An 18,755-nucleotide genomic window follows, 5' to 3' on the forward strand; every position below is an offset into this window, starting at 1 on the left:
CATATGTACTGTTGGAATATGATTCTTGCATTAAGTTTGTCAAGTGTTTTTATCCAGAGAATGTTGGCTAACAAGATACTGGGGAAAGTAAGGTTGAAGTATCTTTTCCGGGATCTGCAAAGAATACCAGCATGTTTGCCTTTTCTCATTTTCTCCATTTTCAGTTGAATTTGTAGAAACAACTTGAAGCATTTTGTTTGATTTGTTCATTGCAAACAGTTGAAAGTCTGTACATTTTGACAATAAACCTGATTTTCAGTGGGGGTTGAATAATTTTGATTGCAACTGTAAGTTCCAAGAAAAGTATTAGTGTGGCATGAAGGTATTTATAACCAATACTACATCTCATTCAATTGATAACTTGTGAAATACCTTTAATTTTGTTGAAGGTATTTGCATGTGTGTTAACACACGAGAGTATATGTATTTTAGATTTTACACAGTTATCTGGTGTTCACAGAACTTCTGTTATACCTGGAAGTTGTGTTAAGGCTGGTGCTCCTAGCTTTCTGAAATGAAAGCACCAGTGCTACCGGACAATTACTAATTTTGATCCCTGCATTAAAATAATTTAGCATCTGAAAAATTGTTTATGAATCAGTCTTCAATGCTTTATTAAAGAAATTATTGAAGTATCCAAAAAAAATGTCACCTTTGGGATTGTTTCAATTTGTTTGTATTTGTTTAAAAATAAATTAGTAACATTTTACACAGCACTATTTAATATTATTTTATTTGTGGCATTATATGTTGGACCTAATGTGGCCAAGAGTCACCAGATGCAACAAATGTGGGACAAGCACTAAGTTTGTGTGGGACAATGTGGGACATATTTCCCACTCCCAAAGGCCTACCATTTTGATGCCCATCTAAATGAATAAGAAACATGTGCTCTCTGCCTGTTTATATTTATTTATATTTGTATTTATATTTATATTTATATATGTCTCATGTATCAAACAATGCAACAAAGAGAAACATTGCTGCATAAAAAACAGCAGTGATGCAACTGATGTTTTCCATCTATTTCAGTTTATAACATACTGAAATAGTATCGTAGAAACATGAGAAAAAAAAACAAAACTAAAACCTTAGTGTAACACTTTCCCAGATTCAGGTAGGGAACAAGGAATCTGGAGGCAGGCTTGGAACAACTCAAAAGGTGCTATATTCTTTACCTTTCACTGTTCAGCTGTTTTATTTTACAGACACACACACACAAAGCTCTGTGCTGGTTGGCTCTCTCTGTCTTTCGAGGCACCCGTCTCTACTGTTTTTATTCTTGCTTCGGCTCACTGCAACACAGAGCATTCATTAGTATAATTCCCTGCAGATGTGCAATCCTTACCACTCACCTTCTCCATCTCTGCTCTCCATTCACAAACCGGCACTCTAGCATGCCACATTCAAATTTTAATAACTCTTTATTTCCAATAAAAATGTGGGACATCATCTCAAGTTGCGAGCTGTGGGACAAAGGACTAAAATGCTGTGTATTACAACACACAGGAGGATGTCTGGTCACCTTAATGTGGCCCAGGGTCATAATAAAAGTTGATCAACAGTTGATTCCCAGTCAACCCCTGGCTGAGGTGAATATGATATTGATTTAACAATGTTGATGATAGAAATATCAGAAGATCTGAACAATGGATCACTCTGTTATATAATAAAGAATTGCACAAAAGAAAAAAGTATCTAATGTTTGGTAGGGAATGGACAAATTTTAGCATTTAACATTTTAAATAACCGTCCAAACATCATAATATATAGACAAATTTAATATATAAAAATAATATACTAATTATATTATTTGTGTTTCCACCCAGGAGTATTTCAAGAATGAATTCACATCTGGAGATGGGAAGAAAGGTATTTGTTCCATAGTTCTAAAGACAGAAATTATCTGGTGTCAAGTTTAACTGATACTAGCTGAACAAGTAAATTATGTGCTTTGTCTGTCTGTGTGCTTCCTGTCCAAAGCTCATGTCTATCTGTTTAGATACAAAAAAAAAGATTGTTCTGTTTACTTTTTTAACTCATAAAGCTATTGCATCAACTCCTTCAGTAATCGTGTAGTAGTAGTGAAATATGACCATAGCAAAGAGGTTCCAAAATGTGGGGTTGCTTGATTTACAAATGGGGTCACAAGAGAAACTCACAATCACCTCTTTTGTTTCACTAAATTATTTCATATTTCAGTTAATATTTAAATTTAATATTAGAAATATCAAAGACAGATTTTCTGTATTTTAATATTTTGAAATGTTGCTGGGGGTCACATTTAGGCAAACCACATTTTAAATAATAGGGTACATGTTATTGTACTCTTTTCACTATCCTGACACACTGCACTAACAGAGTCATGCGGGTGGGGTGGGAGGGAGTACACTCCTTCAGTTCTGTTTTTTATTTATCTGGGCCTAAATAACAGTTGTGTGGCCCTATTTAAACATTGATTTAGTCTTTTTTTCCCACCAAAAAGTAAACCAGCATTCAGAAAACAGATGGTGTCATGATATCCCCTTCTGGCAGTGCGCTCGGAGACATGAGAGGGTGCGCGCATGCATGAGCTACATGCATGAGTGCTCAGCAAGCGCATGCTCTTCGATTGTTGACAACTGTGACATTGTTTACTGTGGACACATGCATTTGTTTTGTTTCTGTTCTGTCCCCTCCCTGTTTTGTCACTGGTTGTGGTTCAAGGGTGTGTCTTCAGTGTTTTCAGCTGTCAGCACTCAACGCTGATTATATCCACTTATATACCGCGCACCTCCCAGTACACAGCACGGAGTATTAGATATAGTTAATATAGTTAGATAATGTTATGTTCCTTGATAGATTTAGTTAGGTTAAACTTTAGATTAGTTAATTTAATCCACGCTGGTTTTTCCGCTCCCAGTTCATAGTACGAGTTAATGTTTCTTGTTTTGTGTTTTGACCCTGTTTTCTGTGACCGTGACTTTGATTCCTGCTTTGCCCCATTTATGCCTGTTTGCCGATCGCCCGACCCTTTGCCTGTCTTGACTATGTTTTTGGATTACAATTTGGATTTGTCTGCCTGCCTTAAAATAAATACGTATTTACCTGCACCTGCTTCCGTACTCTACTCCCTTACGTCTCGCAACGTGACAGGTGGGAACAAATAATTACACTCTTCCTACTTCTATAGTCATTACTATGAGTGTAAGTGAGTTACTAATGAAATGCACAAGATTAGTTAATTATCAAGAAGTGTGACTACCTCTATAAAAGCAGAACCTTTGACAATTTGGTATCCTGAAGAACTCAGGTGTATGTCTTCATCATGCCAAGAATAAAGGACATCAGACTTGACTTAACAGCCTTGATTGTTGCTGCTCATCAATCTGGCAACGATTATAAGACCATCTCCAAAGAATTTAAAATTCACCATTCATACAGTGAGTGTACAGTGTTTGAGATAGTTGCCAGTATTCCCAAGAGTGGCAGCAAATTCAGTCCAATGACAGACTGTTTAATGCTCAGAGATAGAAAGAAAAGCCCAAGCACTTCATGATGTGACCTACAGACCCGTTAAATATTTATGTTCATGCACAAACAAAAAAAAAAAAACTGAACAAATATGGCTTTCATGGAAGGGTGGCTATGAAAAAGCCCCTTCTCTCCAAAAAGAACATGACAGAATGACTTAGGTTTGCAAAATTGCATCTGAACACACTGCAATAGTTCTGAAACAATATCCTTTGGTTTGATGAGAACAAGGTGGAAATGTTTGGTCATCATGCACAGTGAAAACCAAACACATCACATACACCTCAAAAACCTCATACCAGCCACAGGACTTGGGAAACATGCAGTCATTGAGACAATGATGAACTCCACTTTATACCAGAATATTCTTGAGACAAATGTGAGGCCATCTGTCCAGAAGCTTATGCTGGGCTAAAATTTGGTCATGCAACAGGATATTGAGCCCAAGCACACCAGCAAATTGACATTTGAATGGCTGAAGAAGAAAAAAATCAAGGTGTTGGAATGGCCAAGTTACAGTCTAGACTCAACCCTAATGAGATGCTGTGCATAAACAAATGCCCTCAAATATCAATGAACTGAAGCAATGTTGTAAAGAAGAGTGGGCCACAATTTCTCCAAAATGATGTTTGAGACTGACAAACACCTACAGAAAATGTTTGCTTCATGTTATTGTTGCTAAAGGTGGTTGTACATGGTACTGAAATACAGGGTGCACTTATTTTTTCCCACCTGGTTTCTGAATGTTGGTTTACTTTTTGGGAAAAATTACTACAAATTGAAATCTGTTTTTTTGTTGTTGTTGTTGTCGCTTGAGGTTATTTGTTTGTTTATAGAAGTTGGTGAGGACAACACAACTGTTATTTAGGCCCTGATAAATAAAACATAAAATTGGAGGAGGGTGTACTTCCTTTCTCCCATGACCGTAGTACTGCAGTAAAAATTTCCCCATCCATCTACCTCCACTAAACAGTGTTGTGTCTCAAGTCATACTTCATTCAAGTATACTTATGCACTATTCTAGACTGTTAGTGAGAACAAACACTAACCAAGTTTAATATTACAATTAGTGTTTGAATTTTAAAACCCTCTCATGTCACATTCAAACCTACCAAAAGGTCTGTTCTGCATACCAGTCTTCTGGATTTTCTAGATTAGTAGTAAATACTTTAGAACAGAATAGGTCAGTGTTTTTGATTTGGCCATGGCAACAATCATGATGACAGCAGAAAGTTTTATGAAAGACAGAGCTTGTCAGTGTGATATATCTCTGTGCATATAATCTATAAACATTTTACAGTTCGAATTGGAACCCTGACATACAGGAATTATGTAGCATGTAGCATGTTTCTGACATGCCATATAGGGAAAGTCTCTTATAAATCTTCAATTTTGTGAATGTTGTGTGAACAATGATGCTTGCATTGCTGCTGCTTCTGCAGGCACATGCAAAGTCAACTAGAATAAAGTATAACTAGATCCCTTTGCTTTCCATTGAGTAGTTTCACAGGACCTTGGCATGGATCATTTTCCTATAACACAAAAACTCATCCCACTAGACTTACTCTTCTAGCTTATATCAGCTGTTTAAGAAATGATAATGTTCATAAAGCCCTTGTTCACAACTCAGAGATCAAAGATTTTAAAAACATTTTGCTATTTGAAAGATATAAGCCAATGTTCCTTTGATTTGCTCACCTTTCTAATTGTGTAATTGCTTCCTTCCTCATTTAGCGCCACAGAGTTATTACTGCATGCAGAGAAGACGGTTAACGACAGGGTTACCAGATTGGGCTAGTGAAAAACACTCAGTGGCTGCCAAAGTTCAGATTTTTTTTTTTGCAAATAATCAGAATTAAATCTAATAAACTTCTGCAAAAACATCTATATGTCATGTGCAGACAGTCTGTCTATGTGAAATCTTCAATTCAATTAAATTTTAATTATATAGTGATTTTAACAATGGACATTGTCAGAAAGTAGCTTTACAGAAATCTGGATATAAAATTGAAATTAAATTTCAGTGTCTCAGTATCAATTTGCATTATCATATCCTTATCAATTAATTTAACAGTAGGCAAGCCAAACCTCTCGAATTATACAAAACAATCATAACTTTGCTTATTGCTAACATTAACTAGGTTCAGAGGTGGATAGAGTAGCCAGACATTTTACTCAAGTACAAGTAAAAAATAATTATTCAAGTAACAGTAACAATGTTAATAATTACTTGAGTAAGAGTAATAAAGTATCCAATGTGAAAACTACTCAAGTAGCAAGTTACTGGTTATGTCAGATCTGATTAAAATGAAGGTAAAATCTTGTATCTCAGATTACATGGACTAGTCACACCTCTCCTTGAAAGTCTGTCTGTTCTGTTTATATGATATAAAACCTGGGTTCAAGATGAAGAAGCATATCTCAGTCTTGTGATGAGTACAATAACATAGAACCTGTCATTTTCAACACGAAATCTCACACACCCCAAAAAAACAAACATTCTCCCAACAGTTGACTGTCTTTATTTTCACAACATGTTAACAACACAGACTTGTCAGCATCTGCATTTAACTCATGTTCCTATACAGTACACTTCTTGTATTTATTATGCATATATTATGTCTAATGTCAAACATACACTGATAGATTTTATTTCACATTGGTGAACTCAAAAATTCTCCAATTATTTTGTGCTGAAAGCAAGGCCACATCTTTCAAGCTTGAAAACTTAGAGACTAATTTGTGATGGAGGGGTAGGGCTTCCAGGGAGGTCAGTTATTATTGGAATTTTCAAAAGACATTGCAAAGCTGTCAATCGTTTCAGATCAATACATCGATTGGCTCTGCTGCTGGGGCAAACAAGGAAGCCTGCTCTTTTTGTGTATTTTTAACTGCTAACTCATAGTGATGTAAATATGTGAAGTTTCTATGCAAAATTCATAAAGCTAAGCAATAGCTAGCAATAGCTAAGTAGTGAAATTAGTGGCCATATGCTAGTGTGTTGCACTGATACAGTAATACATTTCTGCATATGACGTGGGGTGCACGGTGGCTTAGTGGTTAGCACGTTCGCCTCCAGGATCGGGGGTTCGATTCCAACCGTGGCCCTGTGTGTGCGGAGTTTGCATGTTCTCCCCGTGCTGCGGGGGTTTCCTCCGGGTACTCCGGTTTCCTCCCCCAGTCCAAAGACATGCATGGTAGGCTGATTGGCATGTCCAAAGTGTCCGTAGTGTATGAATGGGTGTGTGAATGTGTATGTGATTGTGCCCTGCGATGGATTGGCACCCTGTCCAGGGTGTACCCCGCCTCGTGACCCATGCTCCCTGGGATAGGCTCCAGGTTTCCCCCTGAAAAGGATTAAGCAGTATGGAAGATGGATGGATGGATGGAAAACAATACCAACAGTACCATACTAGTATACGGTCGATGTGATTGTGTAAAAACAGCTTTGTGTGAAATTATTTTAATTAACAGGCCAGCACAGTGGTGCAGCAGGTAGCATGTTCTCCCTGTGTCTGTTCTTTTGGGAGATGGGAAGAAACCACAGAACCTGGAAGAAACCCATGCAGACAGAGGGTGAACAAACAAAACTGTTTTTTACACAATTACATCCACCGTATACATGCCCATTTCCACCATCATGGCAATAATTTAGAAGTTCCAGTCAACTGGAAATGAATCAACATGGAATTGGACATGTGTCTATATTGTCTCAATGCACTGTGTAAAGGATGGTTCGAGTGGCCAATAAATCTTAGATGTGTCTTGGGGTCAGAAAGTGTCCAAAATTACAAAGTCACCTACATCACCACAAAGTTGTTTGTAAGGTTTCAAGAAAAACTCTCATCCAAAAACAAACTTCAGTTTGCCAGACACTACTGGAACTTCAAATGGGATCGGGTTCTATGGTCAGATGAAACCACAATAGAGCTTTTTGGCAATAAACACCAGACATGGTTTTGGCACACACAAAGAGGTAGCCATATGGAAAAGTACCTCATTCCCACAGTTAAATATGGTTGTGGCTCTTTAATGTTTTGGGTTTGTTTTTCTGCCAGAGGACCTGTGCATTTTGTTAGGATACATGGCACCATGGACTCTATCAAATATCAACAGATATTAAATGAAAACTGCCTCTGCCAGAAAGCTTAAAAGCAACCCGACTATGAAGCTTTGTAGGCCTTAACATGCAATAATTGCCCTCTTCTTCTAAAATACGTTGTTAGAAACACATTAAATATTTTAATTATTTTAAAAATCCTTAATGTTTAATACATATTTTAACCTACGGAGGCCACCATTACATTGCATGCGTAAGTCGATGACGTAAAATGGTTGTGCTTGAGCACTAGCTACTATTAGCTACTAGCCCCCGCAGCAGGAAAAGAATGCCACTCTGTGTTACTTTTGGCTGTAGTTTTCTAGCTCGTGTGCTGTGATACACGGGATATCTGTAAATATATTCAAACCCATAAACATCTTGTTAGTGCATTTTTCTGTATATTCTCATAACGTAAAGCGCCTGTAAAATTGGCCTAAAACACCTAGCCAAGGCATACTCAAAGTAAAATTGAAGCTGTTCTTGAACCATAGAGTACATGCATGGTTTTGGTCTCTTTTGAAAGGTGGAATAAATATGTTTACATAATTGGATTCTTTGGACCTTTGCCAGTGTAACAAGTGTTTTTGTTGGGATGTTATGGATCAGTGGACTACTATGAGGCTTCATATGAGGTGAGTTGCCTCCGTTTCGTGTTTGTTTGTATGTGGTCTGACAGAGACATTGATTGTAGCTGCTTTTGTTTATTGTATCTTGAAACAATTTTTTTTTCAATCGAATCACAGGAATCTTAGTTTTCCAAAGGTATATTGCTGTGTACATAGCATAGATTAGCTCATATGGCGACGACACGCCAGTGTCGTCAAGTATACGACGGTGATGGTTGATACTCTCTAAAATAATTGATATTAGAATGTTTTTATCATAAAACGATAGTTTAAGCCATATGCTTACCTTGAACAACTACTAAAAGAAGGTGGACCTCTTTGCAACACTCTCACTCTCGGTTGGCATAGACATGGAATTGCTGCACAGACACCTTCTGGGCATCAATTTTGCACCACTCTCACATCCTCACCTCTCAGAGCATCTTAATTTTTATGTACATTTTGAGTAATGTCTTCTATGTTAGCCTCCTCGCTTATGTTACGCTCGGGTTCAAATTGAAAAGGTTGAACAGTTTATATCGCTGTAGGGTCACTGGAGAATCAAGACCATTGCAGCAATTTGACATTACTACCCAGAATGCGTTGCGATGTAAACAGCAATAGTAGTTTACGAGTGAAGCTGTTTTTATTTATTTATTATTTAAATTGACATCTAGAGTGTTTTTGTAAATCAAATTTACATAGCGGATGTCAGCGTTAATCTAATAAGCCATACAAGTCTTCATAGTCAGGGTTCCCTTTAAAATGGGCTGTGGTTGGATCTTCCAACAGGACAATGATCCAAAACATACAACACAAAAATGGTTTACTGACCACAAAATCAAGGTCCTGCCATGGCCATCCCAGTCCCCTGACTTGAAACCCATAGAAAACCTGTGGGGTGAACTGAAGAGGAGAGTCCACCAGCGTGGACCTCGAAATTTGAAGAATCTGGAGAGATTCTGTATGGAGGAATGGTCTCAGATCCCTTGCCATGTATTTTCCAACTTCATCAGGCATTATAGGAGAAGACTCAGAGCTGTTATCTTGGCAAAGGGAGGTAACAAAGTACTGACTAAAAGGGTGTCAATAATTGTTGTACACCTATATTTAACACATTATAAAAAAATATATATATAATATATATATATAATATATATATATATATATATATATATTATATATATATATATTATATATATATATATATATATATATATATATATATATATATATATATATATATATATAAACCTGTGTTTTGTTTGCAGTTGGTGGATATCATTGAGCAGAGTATTTTTGTGAATTTCTTGAACAACAGATCAAAAGGTTAAACAAAAGACAAATATTAACAGTCTTCTTTGCTCATATTTACCAAGGATGCCAATATTAGTGGAGAGCACTGTAATATTGGGCATAAAAAAAAAAAAAAACAAACCCAAACATTCTATACTGTGTTTCCTGGGACAAAGTGGGACTGGTTTCCTGAAAAAAAAAACCTGCCTTATTTATAATTTCATAGGATATTTCATTATATCTGGAAAATAAATAATATTAAATACTACACCCATATTAACACCAGACAGCTTAAAATAGTAAACTACAATGGTTTTGACTCAGTTGCCTATTTGTAGCTTTAACAACTGCAGGAGCCTACAGAACATACCATGTGATTAGGGCTTCAACTAATGATTATTTTGATAATTGATTTATCTGTCAATTTATTCGATTAATCGATCAGTTATAATTTTTTAAATGTATTAAAACCAAAATTTTTAAAAACTATTTATTTGCTGTATTTTAATAAATACTACAGGATTCTTACTTAACTAGGTGTAATTAAATACCAGTTCACTAACTACAATAAATTACAGATATTGATTAGATAATCTGTCACAGCATGAGAATATTATCAAGTGCCCACGTCAAACAAATTTGACACTCAAACTAACACAAGGTGACTTTTATACATCTTTTACTGCTCATCACTTTTTATCACTTACCACACTTTTTGCAACGGTGTGTCTTATCTGTATTTCAAGCCCTCATTTGTTCAAATAGCGAACAGACAAATTAAGAATAACGGCAAAATAAATCTCTGCTAGTTGTTTTGCTCACTGAAATTCTCATGTGCACATGGGGCAAATCATTTTCGGTGTGGAACTGAGTCAAATGTTTTTGGGTGTCAATGCCCAAAATGAGCGAATCGACTCTTAAGGATTGATTCTGATGTGAACCAGAAGCAGGATGGAGACTTGATGACTTGACACACAAGTCATTAAAATATACTCTAGAATCGACCTACTGGGTCAGAAAAATAGTTAAACTTCTTACAAGCAAACTGATTTAAATAGCTTCACTGCTTGCTGCCCAACGCTGCATGACATGAGTTGTGTTAAAACGTTTGTCTCGTAGACTAATCATTCATTAGTAATATATGACCATAAATGTGCAATACAGCCAGAAAACTGGATAGGGTCGGAAAAATCAGTAGTTATTATGGATGGTTTCAATCAAATGTGTTTTCATGAAGTGACATAGCACACGCCATAGCATGCTTCATAACACAGTTCAACTTATCAGTAATGAAGTTCGTGCCAACTACTTTTATTGTTGATTTTTATTGATTAGTTGTTGCAGCCGTACATCTGACTCAACAACATTAGTAAATACTGTATCAGCTCTGCCACACACAGTGTTTGCTCTTTCCATCTTGGCTATTAATACTAAAATATAACATCCATTTAACAGTATTGAGCAACTTACGAACCCATAAGCATTAATAAACAGGCCTTACATGTAATATTTTGCTTGGGCTGTATCAATTGGATTTGAAAGTACAGTAATATAACTATTAATATACATAATAAATGTATAAGATATATACATATATGGCTAACCAATTTACAATAGTAATAGCAAATGTACATCTCATCCTGTATGGAGCATGACTGACACATGCACATACACACAGCACTGTACAATCCAAACAGTCTCACTCATGATTACATCTGCATGACCAGGTTAAGTTCGCTTTTTAAAATGTAAGTGTTACAACCTCCCCTGTCTAGGGTAGAGAAGAAGGAACAGTCTTAAAATAAAAATTAAGGAATTTAGATAAATTAAACAAATTTCAACAATTTCAGAGCTCCGTCCCAGCACTAATTAACAAACACAACTTTGCAAATCAACAATAAAAGATTTATTTAGGAAACAGGAAAACTGTAACCTAAAAAAAAAACTAGAGCTTTACATGGAAGCAATAATTAACTCCAAGGAGAGAGCAATGCCAAAATAACAGCAACAAGATTCTCTGTAATTGTGTGAGCTTTTTTTGCAGTTAACAATGACTACGTTTACAAGGACAACAATAATCTAATTATTGACCTTATTCTGAATAAGACAATATTATGATTAAGGTGTTTACATTCATTGCTTTTAGAATATTCCTTTCATGTTCCCGTTTTACATGTTATAGAACATAGATTGATTAATGGCACAACGTCATTACGTCCCCACACCACGCCGTCTGACGTTCCCTACAGAATTTCACATATCAACATACAGTTCGTCTTTGTTATGGTACCGTATACAGTTTTGGGTGTTTCATTTTTAACTTTACAAACGCTTCAAGTGCAGTTAATTATTTGTCATGTTATACGTGCAAATAGACAACTGCTTGAAGCCATGGGCTGCGTCCGAATTCACATACTTACCTACTATATATTAGCTGAAATACGTGTATTTCAACTACTATATAATAGGTAAGTATGTCGTTTTGGATGCAGCCATGCTCTCTTCTTTTCCATCAAATGGTTGCGATGTGTCCTGTCGCAAAATACGGCGAAATCTCCCACACGTCGTTAAAAGTCTGATTAAGGTGTGTACATGTCTGTAATGCACTTCGATAATGCGACTAAAATAGGAATACTCCACCTCTTAATTCAATTTGTGTTTACTTCGATTATGACTTAAGTCTAATTAAGGTAATCAATAATCGCTGTTTAAATGGCTGCACTTATAATCGCTGTTTAAATGGCGCTGTCTGCACTTATATAGCGCTTTTATCCAAAGCGCTTTACACTGTGCCTCATTCACCCATTCACACACACTCACATACCAGTGGTAGAAGAGCTGCCATGTAAGGTGCTAACTTGCCATCGGGAGCAACTTGGAGTTCAGTGTCTTGCCCAAGGACACTTCGGCATGTGGAGTCATATGGGCCGGGAATCGAACCGCCAACCCTACGATTAATGGACAACCTGGTCTACCACCTGAGCCACAGCCGCCCATGTTTACATGGTTGTTTATTAATCAGAGTGTTGTCTTACTCTGGTTAATATTGGATTATTGTTGTCCATGTAAACGTACTGACTGTGATGAGTGAGTTTGTACAATGCACAAATTGCTTGCTCCGGTTGCTCTTTACTGACCTGTTAGCCAATAAAACACAAGTATTTCCACAGATTTTCCTGTAAACCCTGTCTGATTGGCCTTGCCTCCATTCACTGAAGATAAAATACAACAGTCTTCTTTTACTGACATTCAGTTGTGAATTATTCAGGGCTAAAGAAAAAATCTTTGGTCTATAGCCCCGAATGCCGAGGCCAGGTTATGACCCTGATATGAGCCTCAGGCCTGTTTCCCGGAAACAACAATCATAACGTGGTATGGAATGGATACGGGGGGGATTTATGAAAATATGTCTTTACTTGCACAGAAGACAAGCATATTTTGTGTGAATTTTTGGTTTAAATGAGAAGTGTTATGTTTGGAGAAATTCAATTCAATTCAATTCAGTTTTATTTTTTATATAGAGCTTTTAACAATGGACATTGTCCCAAAGCAGCTTTACAGAAATATATAAATTCAGGATATAAATTTTAAATGTATGAATTTATCCCAAATGAGCAAACCAGAGGTGACGGTGGCAAAGAAAAACTCCCCGAGAGGATATGAGGAAGAAACATTGAGAGGAACCAGACTCAAAAGGGAATCCATCATCATCTGGGTAACAACAGATTATAAAAAAAATCCCTTCTATAAACATGCTAATACTATTTGGTCAAATAGTGCAGTTGTACACTCAGGAAAATTCATTATAGTTTTTACGTGAAGTCTGTTCTGTTGAACTTATCCATTGTTCACTGATGGAGACTTGAGTTCAAAACTGTTGCAGTCCTACAGCCATAATAGCAATTGTAGTCCTAGCCATCTTAGCATAACTTTTCATATGAATTGAGGTCCAAAGCCATCTTTATGGTTTTTAAGTGGTACCATCCTCGGTAATCTCAATGATCTTTAGGCTGCACCATGTGGGGCAATCCTCAGCAGCAGCATGTGACTTCCAATTGATGAGAACTCCAACCAGAAGTAGGGCATCAGGATGGATCAGGCAGGTCCGGAGAGCAGAAGGGATCAGGATCACTGGTGTCTCAGAAGTATCATGTGTAACTTGACAGAAAGAGAGACGGAGAGATTATTAGGTATGCCTATTGTCCTGTAAATGGTTAAGGACAATGTACTTTGTGTGAGTGCAAGCAGGGACTCTGGCAAGACTAGCTGTGACAGCATAACTAAAAGGGAGAGGCATAAAGTAACACAGACATGAGGGCACCTTGGGAAATGAGGCGGGCAACCACTCCAGCATCAACAAACCTGGGTGAACACTTGAAAGTGGGGGATGACAGCATCCAAACATCCCAATTCACCACAACACTCTACGCCTGTGAACCCTCTAGATCTGCTCCTTTACCTAAGGAAAAAAAAAACAAGAAGCTTGACTAAACAAATATGTTTTCAACCTGGACTTAAACAATAAGAGTGTGTCTGAGTCCTAATTGGAAGGCTGTTCCATAACCGTGGGGCTTTGTAAGAGAAAGCTCCTCCCCCTGCTGTAGCCTTCAGTATTCAAGGTACCAACAAATAGCCTGCACCTTTTGATCGAAGTACTTCACTCAGGTACTGTGGCATGAGACCATTTAGTGCTTTATAGGTCAATAGTAATATTTTATAATCAACGCAACATTTTACTGGGAGCCAGTACAGTATGGATAAGATAGGGGTGATGTGGTCATATCTTCTGGTTCTAGTAATGACTCTTGCAGCTCCATTCTGGACTAACTGGAGCTTGTTTATGCATCTACTGGAACAGCCAGACAGTAAGGCTATCTTGTTAGAATTAAGTAAGAGGAAGTTAATAAGCATCCAGTGTCTAATGTTCTTTACACATTCCTCAACTTTATTAAGCTGGTGTCTGTCATCTGGCTTTGCTGAAACATACAACTGTGTCAGCATAACAGTGGATGCTAATTGTTTACGAATAATTTGACCCAGAGGTAGCATTTGTAAAGCAAAAAGCAGTGGGCCTCAAATAGAACCTTGTGTAACACCAAACTTTACCTCAGTATGCATAGAAGTCATTTACATCTATCTACTGATATTTATAAGTCAAATAAGACCTGAGCCAGGAGAGGACCGTTCCCTTAACGCCAACAACGTTTTATAGTCTATCAGGGAGAACACTATGATCGATGGCATCAAAAGCTGCACTAAGGTCAAATAACATAAGCAAGGAGACACAACCCTGATCAGAGGCCAGTAGTAGGTCATTTATCACTTTAACTAGTGTTGTCTCTGTGCTATGATGAAGTCTAAATCCTGATTGATACAGTTCATGAATATTATTCCTATGTAGGTATGAACTGCTGTGCTACCACCATTTCTAAGACCTTGGAGATATAAGGGGAGATTTGATATTGGCCTATAGCTGGACAATTGACAGGGGTCGAAGTCAGGTTTTTTAAATCAGGGGTTGGATAACTGCTAGTTTAAATTTTTAGGTTCATAGCCAGTGCAAAAGGAAGAATTTATTATTTTTAGAAGGGGTCTGATTACTTCTGGAATAATCTGTTTGAAGAAACATGTTGGTAAGGGATCGACAAGTTGATGATTTTGATGAAAAAATGAATGAATTTAGTTCGGTCTCTTGAAGAAAAACATTCTAATCATTTATCTGATATTGCTGTATTATCATCTACATGGTTATTTATAAGACTGTCTGGTTTTAAATTAATAGTCTGGATTTTTTGTCTAATATTTTCAATTTTGCCAATTAAAAAATTCTTGAAATCATGAATGAAACAATGACTATAATGACAATGAAATCGCTGCTATATAATGATTGTGTGCATGTTTCTGTGGTGGTCTTATTCCTAGTTAATTTTACTACAGCACTAAATAAGAATCTAGGATTATCTTCAATTAAGGTGGAGAGATAGACTGAGATAGACTTGCAGTACCAAGAGATTTTCTATGGTTCAGGAGGCTCTCCTTCTGTGCTGCTTGAAATACTACCAATGTGGTTTGATGCCATTTATGTTCTAATTTTCAAGTGGCCTGTTTTAAGGTGCATGCATTGTCCATGTTCATGATACCAGGGTGTTAGCTTTTTCTCTCTAAATATTTTTCTTTTAAGTGGAGCTAACTTATCTAGCGTGTAGCTGAATGTTGACTCTAAGCATTCAGTCGCCTGATCAAGTTCTTTTGGGATCAGACGGTGATTCAATCATAGATGATATCTCTGTGAGGTTATTGATAAAACTCTGTGCAATAGCTAACGTGAATGCACGTTTGATGTGGTAGCATGGTAAGGTGCATATATTCAATATGCAATTTAAATGAGATGAGATAATGATCTGAGATAGCTTTAGACTGCGGAAATGTGACAATATTTTCTATATTTAATCCACGTTAGTATAAGGTCAAGATTGTGACAACCATTATGAGTGGGCCCTATTACATTCTGATTGAACCCTACTGACACTAGAATATACACAACTGCTGTTCTCAGAGGGTCTTCCGGGTTATCAAAATGAATATTAAAGTCGCTAACAATTAATGCTTTGTCTAAAGAAACAAACAGGTTAAAGATGAAATCTGCAAATTCACCAAGGAATTCAGAATATGGCCCTGTGGATCTGTAAATAATAATTAGCGGAATCGACTTGGTAGACTTGTTTTTTTGTGGCTACATGTGTTATACTAGTATAAAGAACTTCAAAAGAGTTGAATTTATGATTAGGTTTTTTTTGTGATGCCTAGATTATCATTAATCTAGTACCACCTGAAGTACCATGGAAATGGTTTTGGATCTCAATTCCACATAGACATTCTCGCTGTGGTTGCTGGGACTAAGGTTGCTGCTATGGCCTTAGGACTGCAATTACCATACACAATTTTGTACTCAAATCTCCTTTAGTGAACAGTGGACAAGTTCAACAAAACAGACTTCATATAAAAGTCTGTTTTAAAGCTGCTTTGAGACAATATCCATTGTTAAAAGTGCTATACAAATAAAATTGAATTGAATATAAATGAGTGCGACATCTCCTCCTCTGCCAGTTAGACGGGGCTGATGTATATAACTGTATCCAGGAGGACTGGCTTCATTTAGTGCTATGTACTAATGAAAGCATGTTAAGGAAAACAATGCATTTCAGAATACGAACCTTATCCCATCTGTGAAATATGGTGGTGGTAGTATCATGGTTTGGGCCTGTTTTGCTTCATCTGGGCCAGGATGGCTTGCCATTATTGATGGAACAATGAATTCTGAATTATATCAGCAAATTCTAAAGAAAAATGTCAGGACATCTGTCTGTGAACTGAATCTCAAGATAAACTGGGTCATACAGAAAAACAACGACCCTAAGCATGCAAGTTGTTCTACCAAAAAAACGGTCAATGAAGAATGAAGTTAATGTTTTGGAATGGCCTTAATCCAATAGAAATGTTGTGGCATATATATGGCATATATGTGGGAAAAACAAGTTCATTTATATCCTGTTATATGGAGGTAGTAAATTATTTATTAAATATTCTGGAATCAACATTAACCTCTACCACCGTGATGTAAAGTGTGGAGAAAAATGAATTCAGAAATCTACAGAAACATTTTGTCTGCAGAGAGATGCATCCAATCTAATTGGGATGAACTTCATCTTGCAAGGCAGTAAATCAAACCACAACAAAGGCTTTCAATCGGTTTTAGACTGGCCAAGTCAATTACAGGACCTTAACCCAATTGAGTATGCATTTCACCTCCTGAAAGGAGAAACCCCCCAAAACAAACAACAACTGAAAGAACAAGCCTGAAAAAGCATCACAAAAGAAGAATACAACATTTTGGTGAGGTCACTGGGTCTCCGGCTTGATGCAGTTGTCGCAAGCAAGAGATATGCAACCAAGTATTAAGTGTTACGTACTTTAAGACTATCTGTTCCAATACTTTTGCATCCCTAAAAACTAGGGGGTGTGCCACCAAGTTGCTTAACACATCTGGATGTAAATATCAGGAAATGAAAGCTGAAATTTAGATCAATCATTTCATATTCATCTTTTGATCTCAAACTCAAATGTCTTCAGTGTACAGGGGGAAAAAAAAAACAAAAAAAAACAACTGGCCTAGCTGTTCTAGTACTTTTGGAGGAGAGTATAATTTTGTTCGAGTTTAAAAAGTATATCATATAAGATATCCATCCATTTTCTGCACTGCTTATCCTACACAGGGTTAAGCGGGGGGAGCCTGGAGCCTATCCCAGGGAATTCTGGGCATGAGGCAGGGGATACCCTGAATGGGCGGTCAGCCCATCACAGGGCACAATCGCACACGCATATTCACACACTACAGACAAATTGGAAATGCCAATCAGCTTACAATGCATGTCTTTGGACTGGGGGAGGAAACCACAATACCCGAAGGAAACCCCCAAAGCATGGGGAGAACATACAAGCTCCATGCACACAGGGTGAGATTCAAACCCCCAAGCCCGGAGGTGCGAGGCAACCACTAAGCCACTGTGCCCCCAGTATATAATATATTGTTATAATATAAAAAGTATATCGATATATAGATTAATAACACCCCAAGGGAACATACAGTATCTCACAAAAGTGAGTACACCCCTCACATTTTTGTAAATATTTGATTATATCTTTTCATGTGACAACACTGTAGAAATGACACTTTGCTACAATGTAAAGTAGTGCGTGTACAGCTTGTATAACAGTGTAAATTTGCTGTCCCCTCAAAATAACTCAACACACAGCCATTAATGTCTAAACTGCTGGCAACAAAAGTGAATACACTCCAAGTGTTAATGTCCAAACTCGGCCCAAAGTGTCAATATTTTGTGTGGCCACCATTATTTTCCAGCACTGCCTTAACCCTCTTGGGCATGGAATTCACCAGAGCTTCACAGGTTGCCACTGGAGTCCTCTTCCACTCCTCCATGACGACATCACGGAGCTGGTGGATGTTAGAGACCTTGTGCTCCTCCACCTTCCATTTGAGTATGCCCCACAGATGCTCAATAGGGTTTAGCCCATCACCTTCATCCTCAGCTTCTTTAGCAAGACAGTGGTCATCTTGGAGGTGTGTTTGGGGTTGTTATCATGCTGGAATACTGACCAGTCTCCGAAGGGAGGGGATCATGCTCTGCTTCAGTATGTCACAGTACATGTTGGCATTCATG

At 37.3% G+C, this 18,755-nt stretch overlaps 2 protein-coding genes across 6 annotated transcripts in view; one reads left to right on the forward strand and one right to left on the reverse strand.

Moving 5' to 3' along the window:
• Positions 1-18,755, forward strand: part of upb1 (ureidopropionase, beta) — a 120,982-nt gene that overhangs the window by 100,377 nt on the left and 1,850 nt on the right. Inside the window, exons 8-9 of one of the 2 annotated variants that reach the window (XM_017466811.3) lie at positions 1,830-1,872; positions 5,248-5,396. In XM_017466811.3, coding sequence (XP_017322300.1) covers positions 1,830-1,872; positions 5,248-5,372 — 168 coding nt within the window. In that variant the 3' untranslated portion in view covers positions 5,373-5,396. 2 annotated transcript variants of the gene reach the window in all.
• The window catches only part of gucd1 (guanylyl cyclase domain containing 1), a 68,253-nt gene that overhangs the window by 19,782 nt on the left and 29,716 nt on the right, over positions 1-18,755 (reverse strand). For 3 of the 4 annotated variants that reach the window (XR_008396441.1, XR_006982539.2, XR_008396442.1), the window contains 2 exons: positions 13,879-13,975; positions 10,812-13,674 (listed from right to left, as the gene is read on the reverse strand). The exons of the other annotated variant lie outside the window; for it this stretch is intronic. The gene's annotated coding sequence lies outside the window, so the exon portion shown is untranslated. Of the gene's footprint in view, positions 1-10,811; positions 13,675-13,878; positions 13,976-18,755 lie in introns of those variants that run through there. 4 annotated transcript variants of the gene reach the window in all.

Source organism: Ictalurus punctatus, chromosome 5 (genome assembly GCF_001660625.3).
Source record: "Ictalurus punctatus breed USDA103 chromosome 5, Coco_2.0, whole genome shotgun sequence".
NCBI lineage: Eukaryota > Metazoa > Chordata > Actinopteri > Siluriformes > Ictaluridae > Ictalurus > Ictalurus punctatus.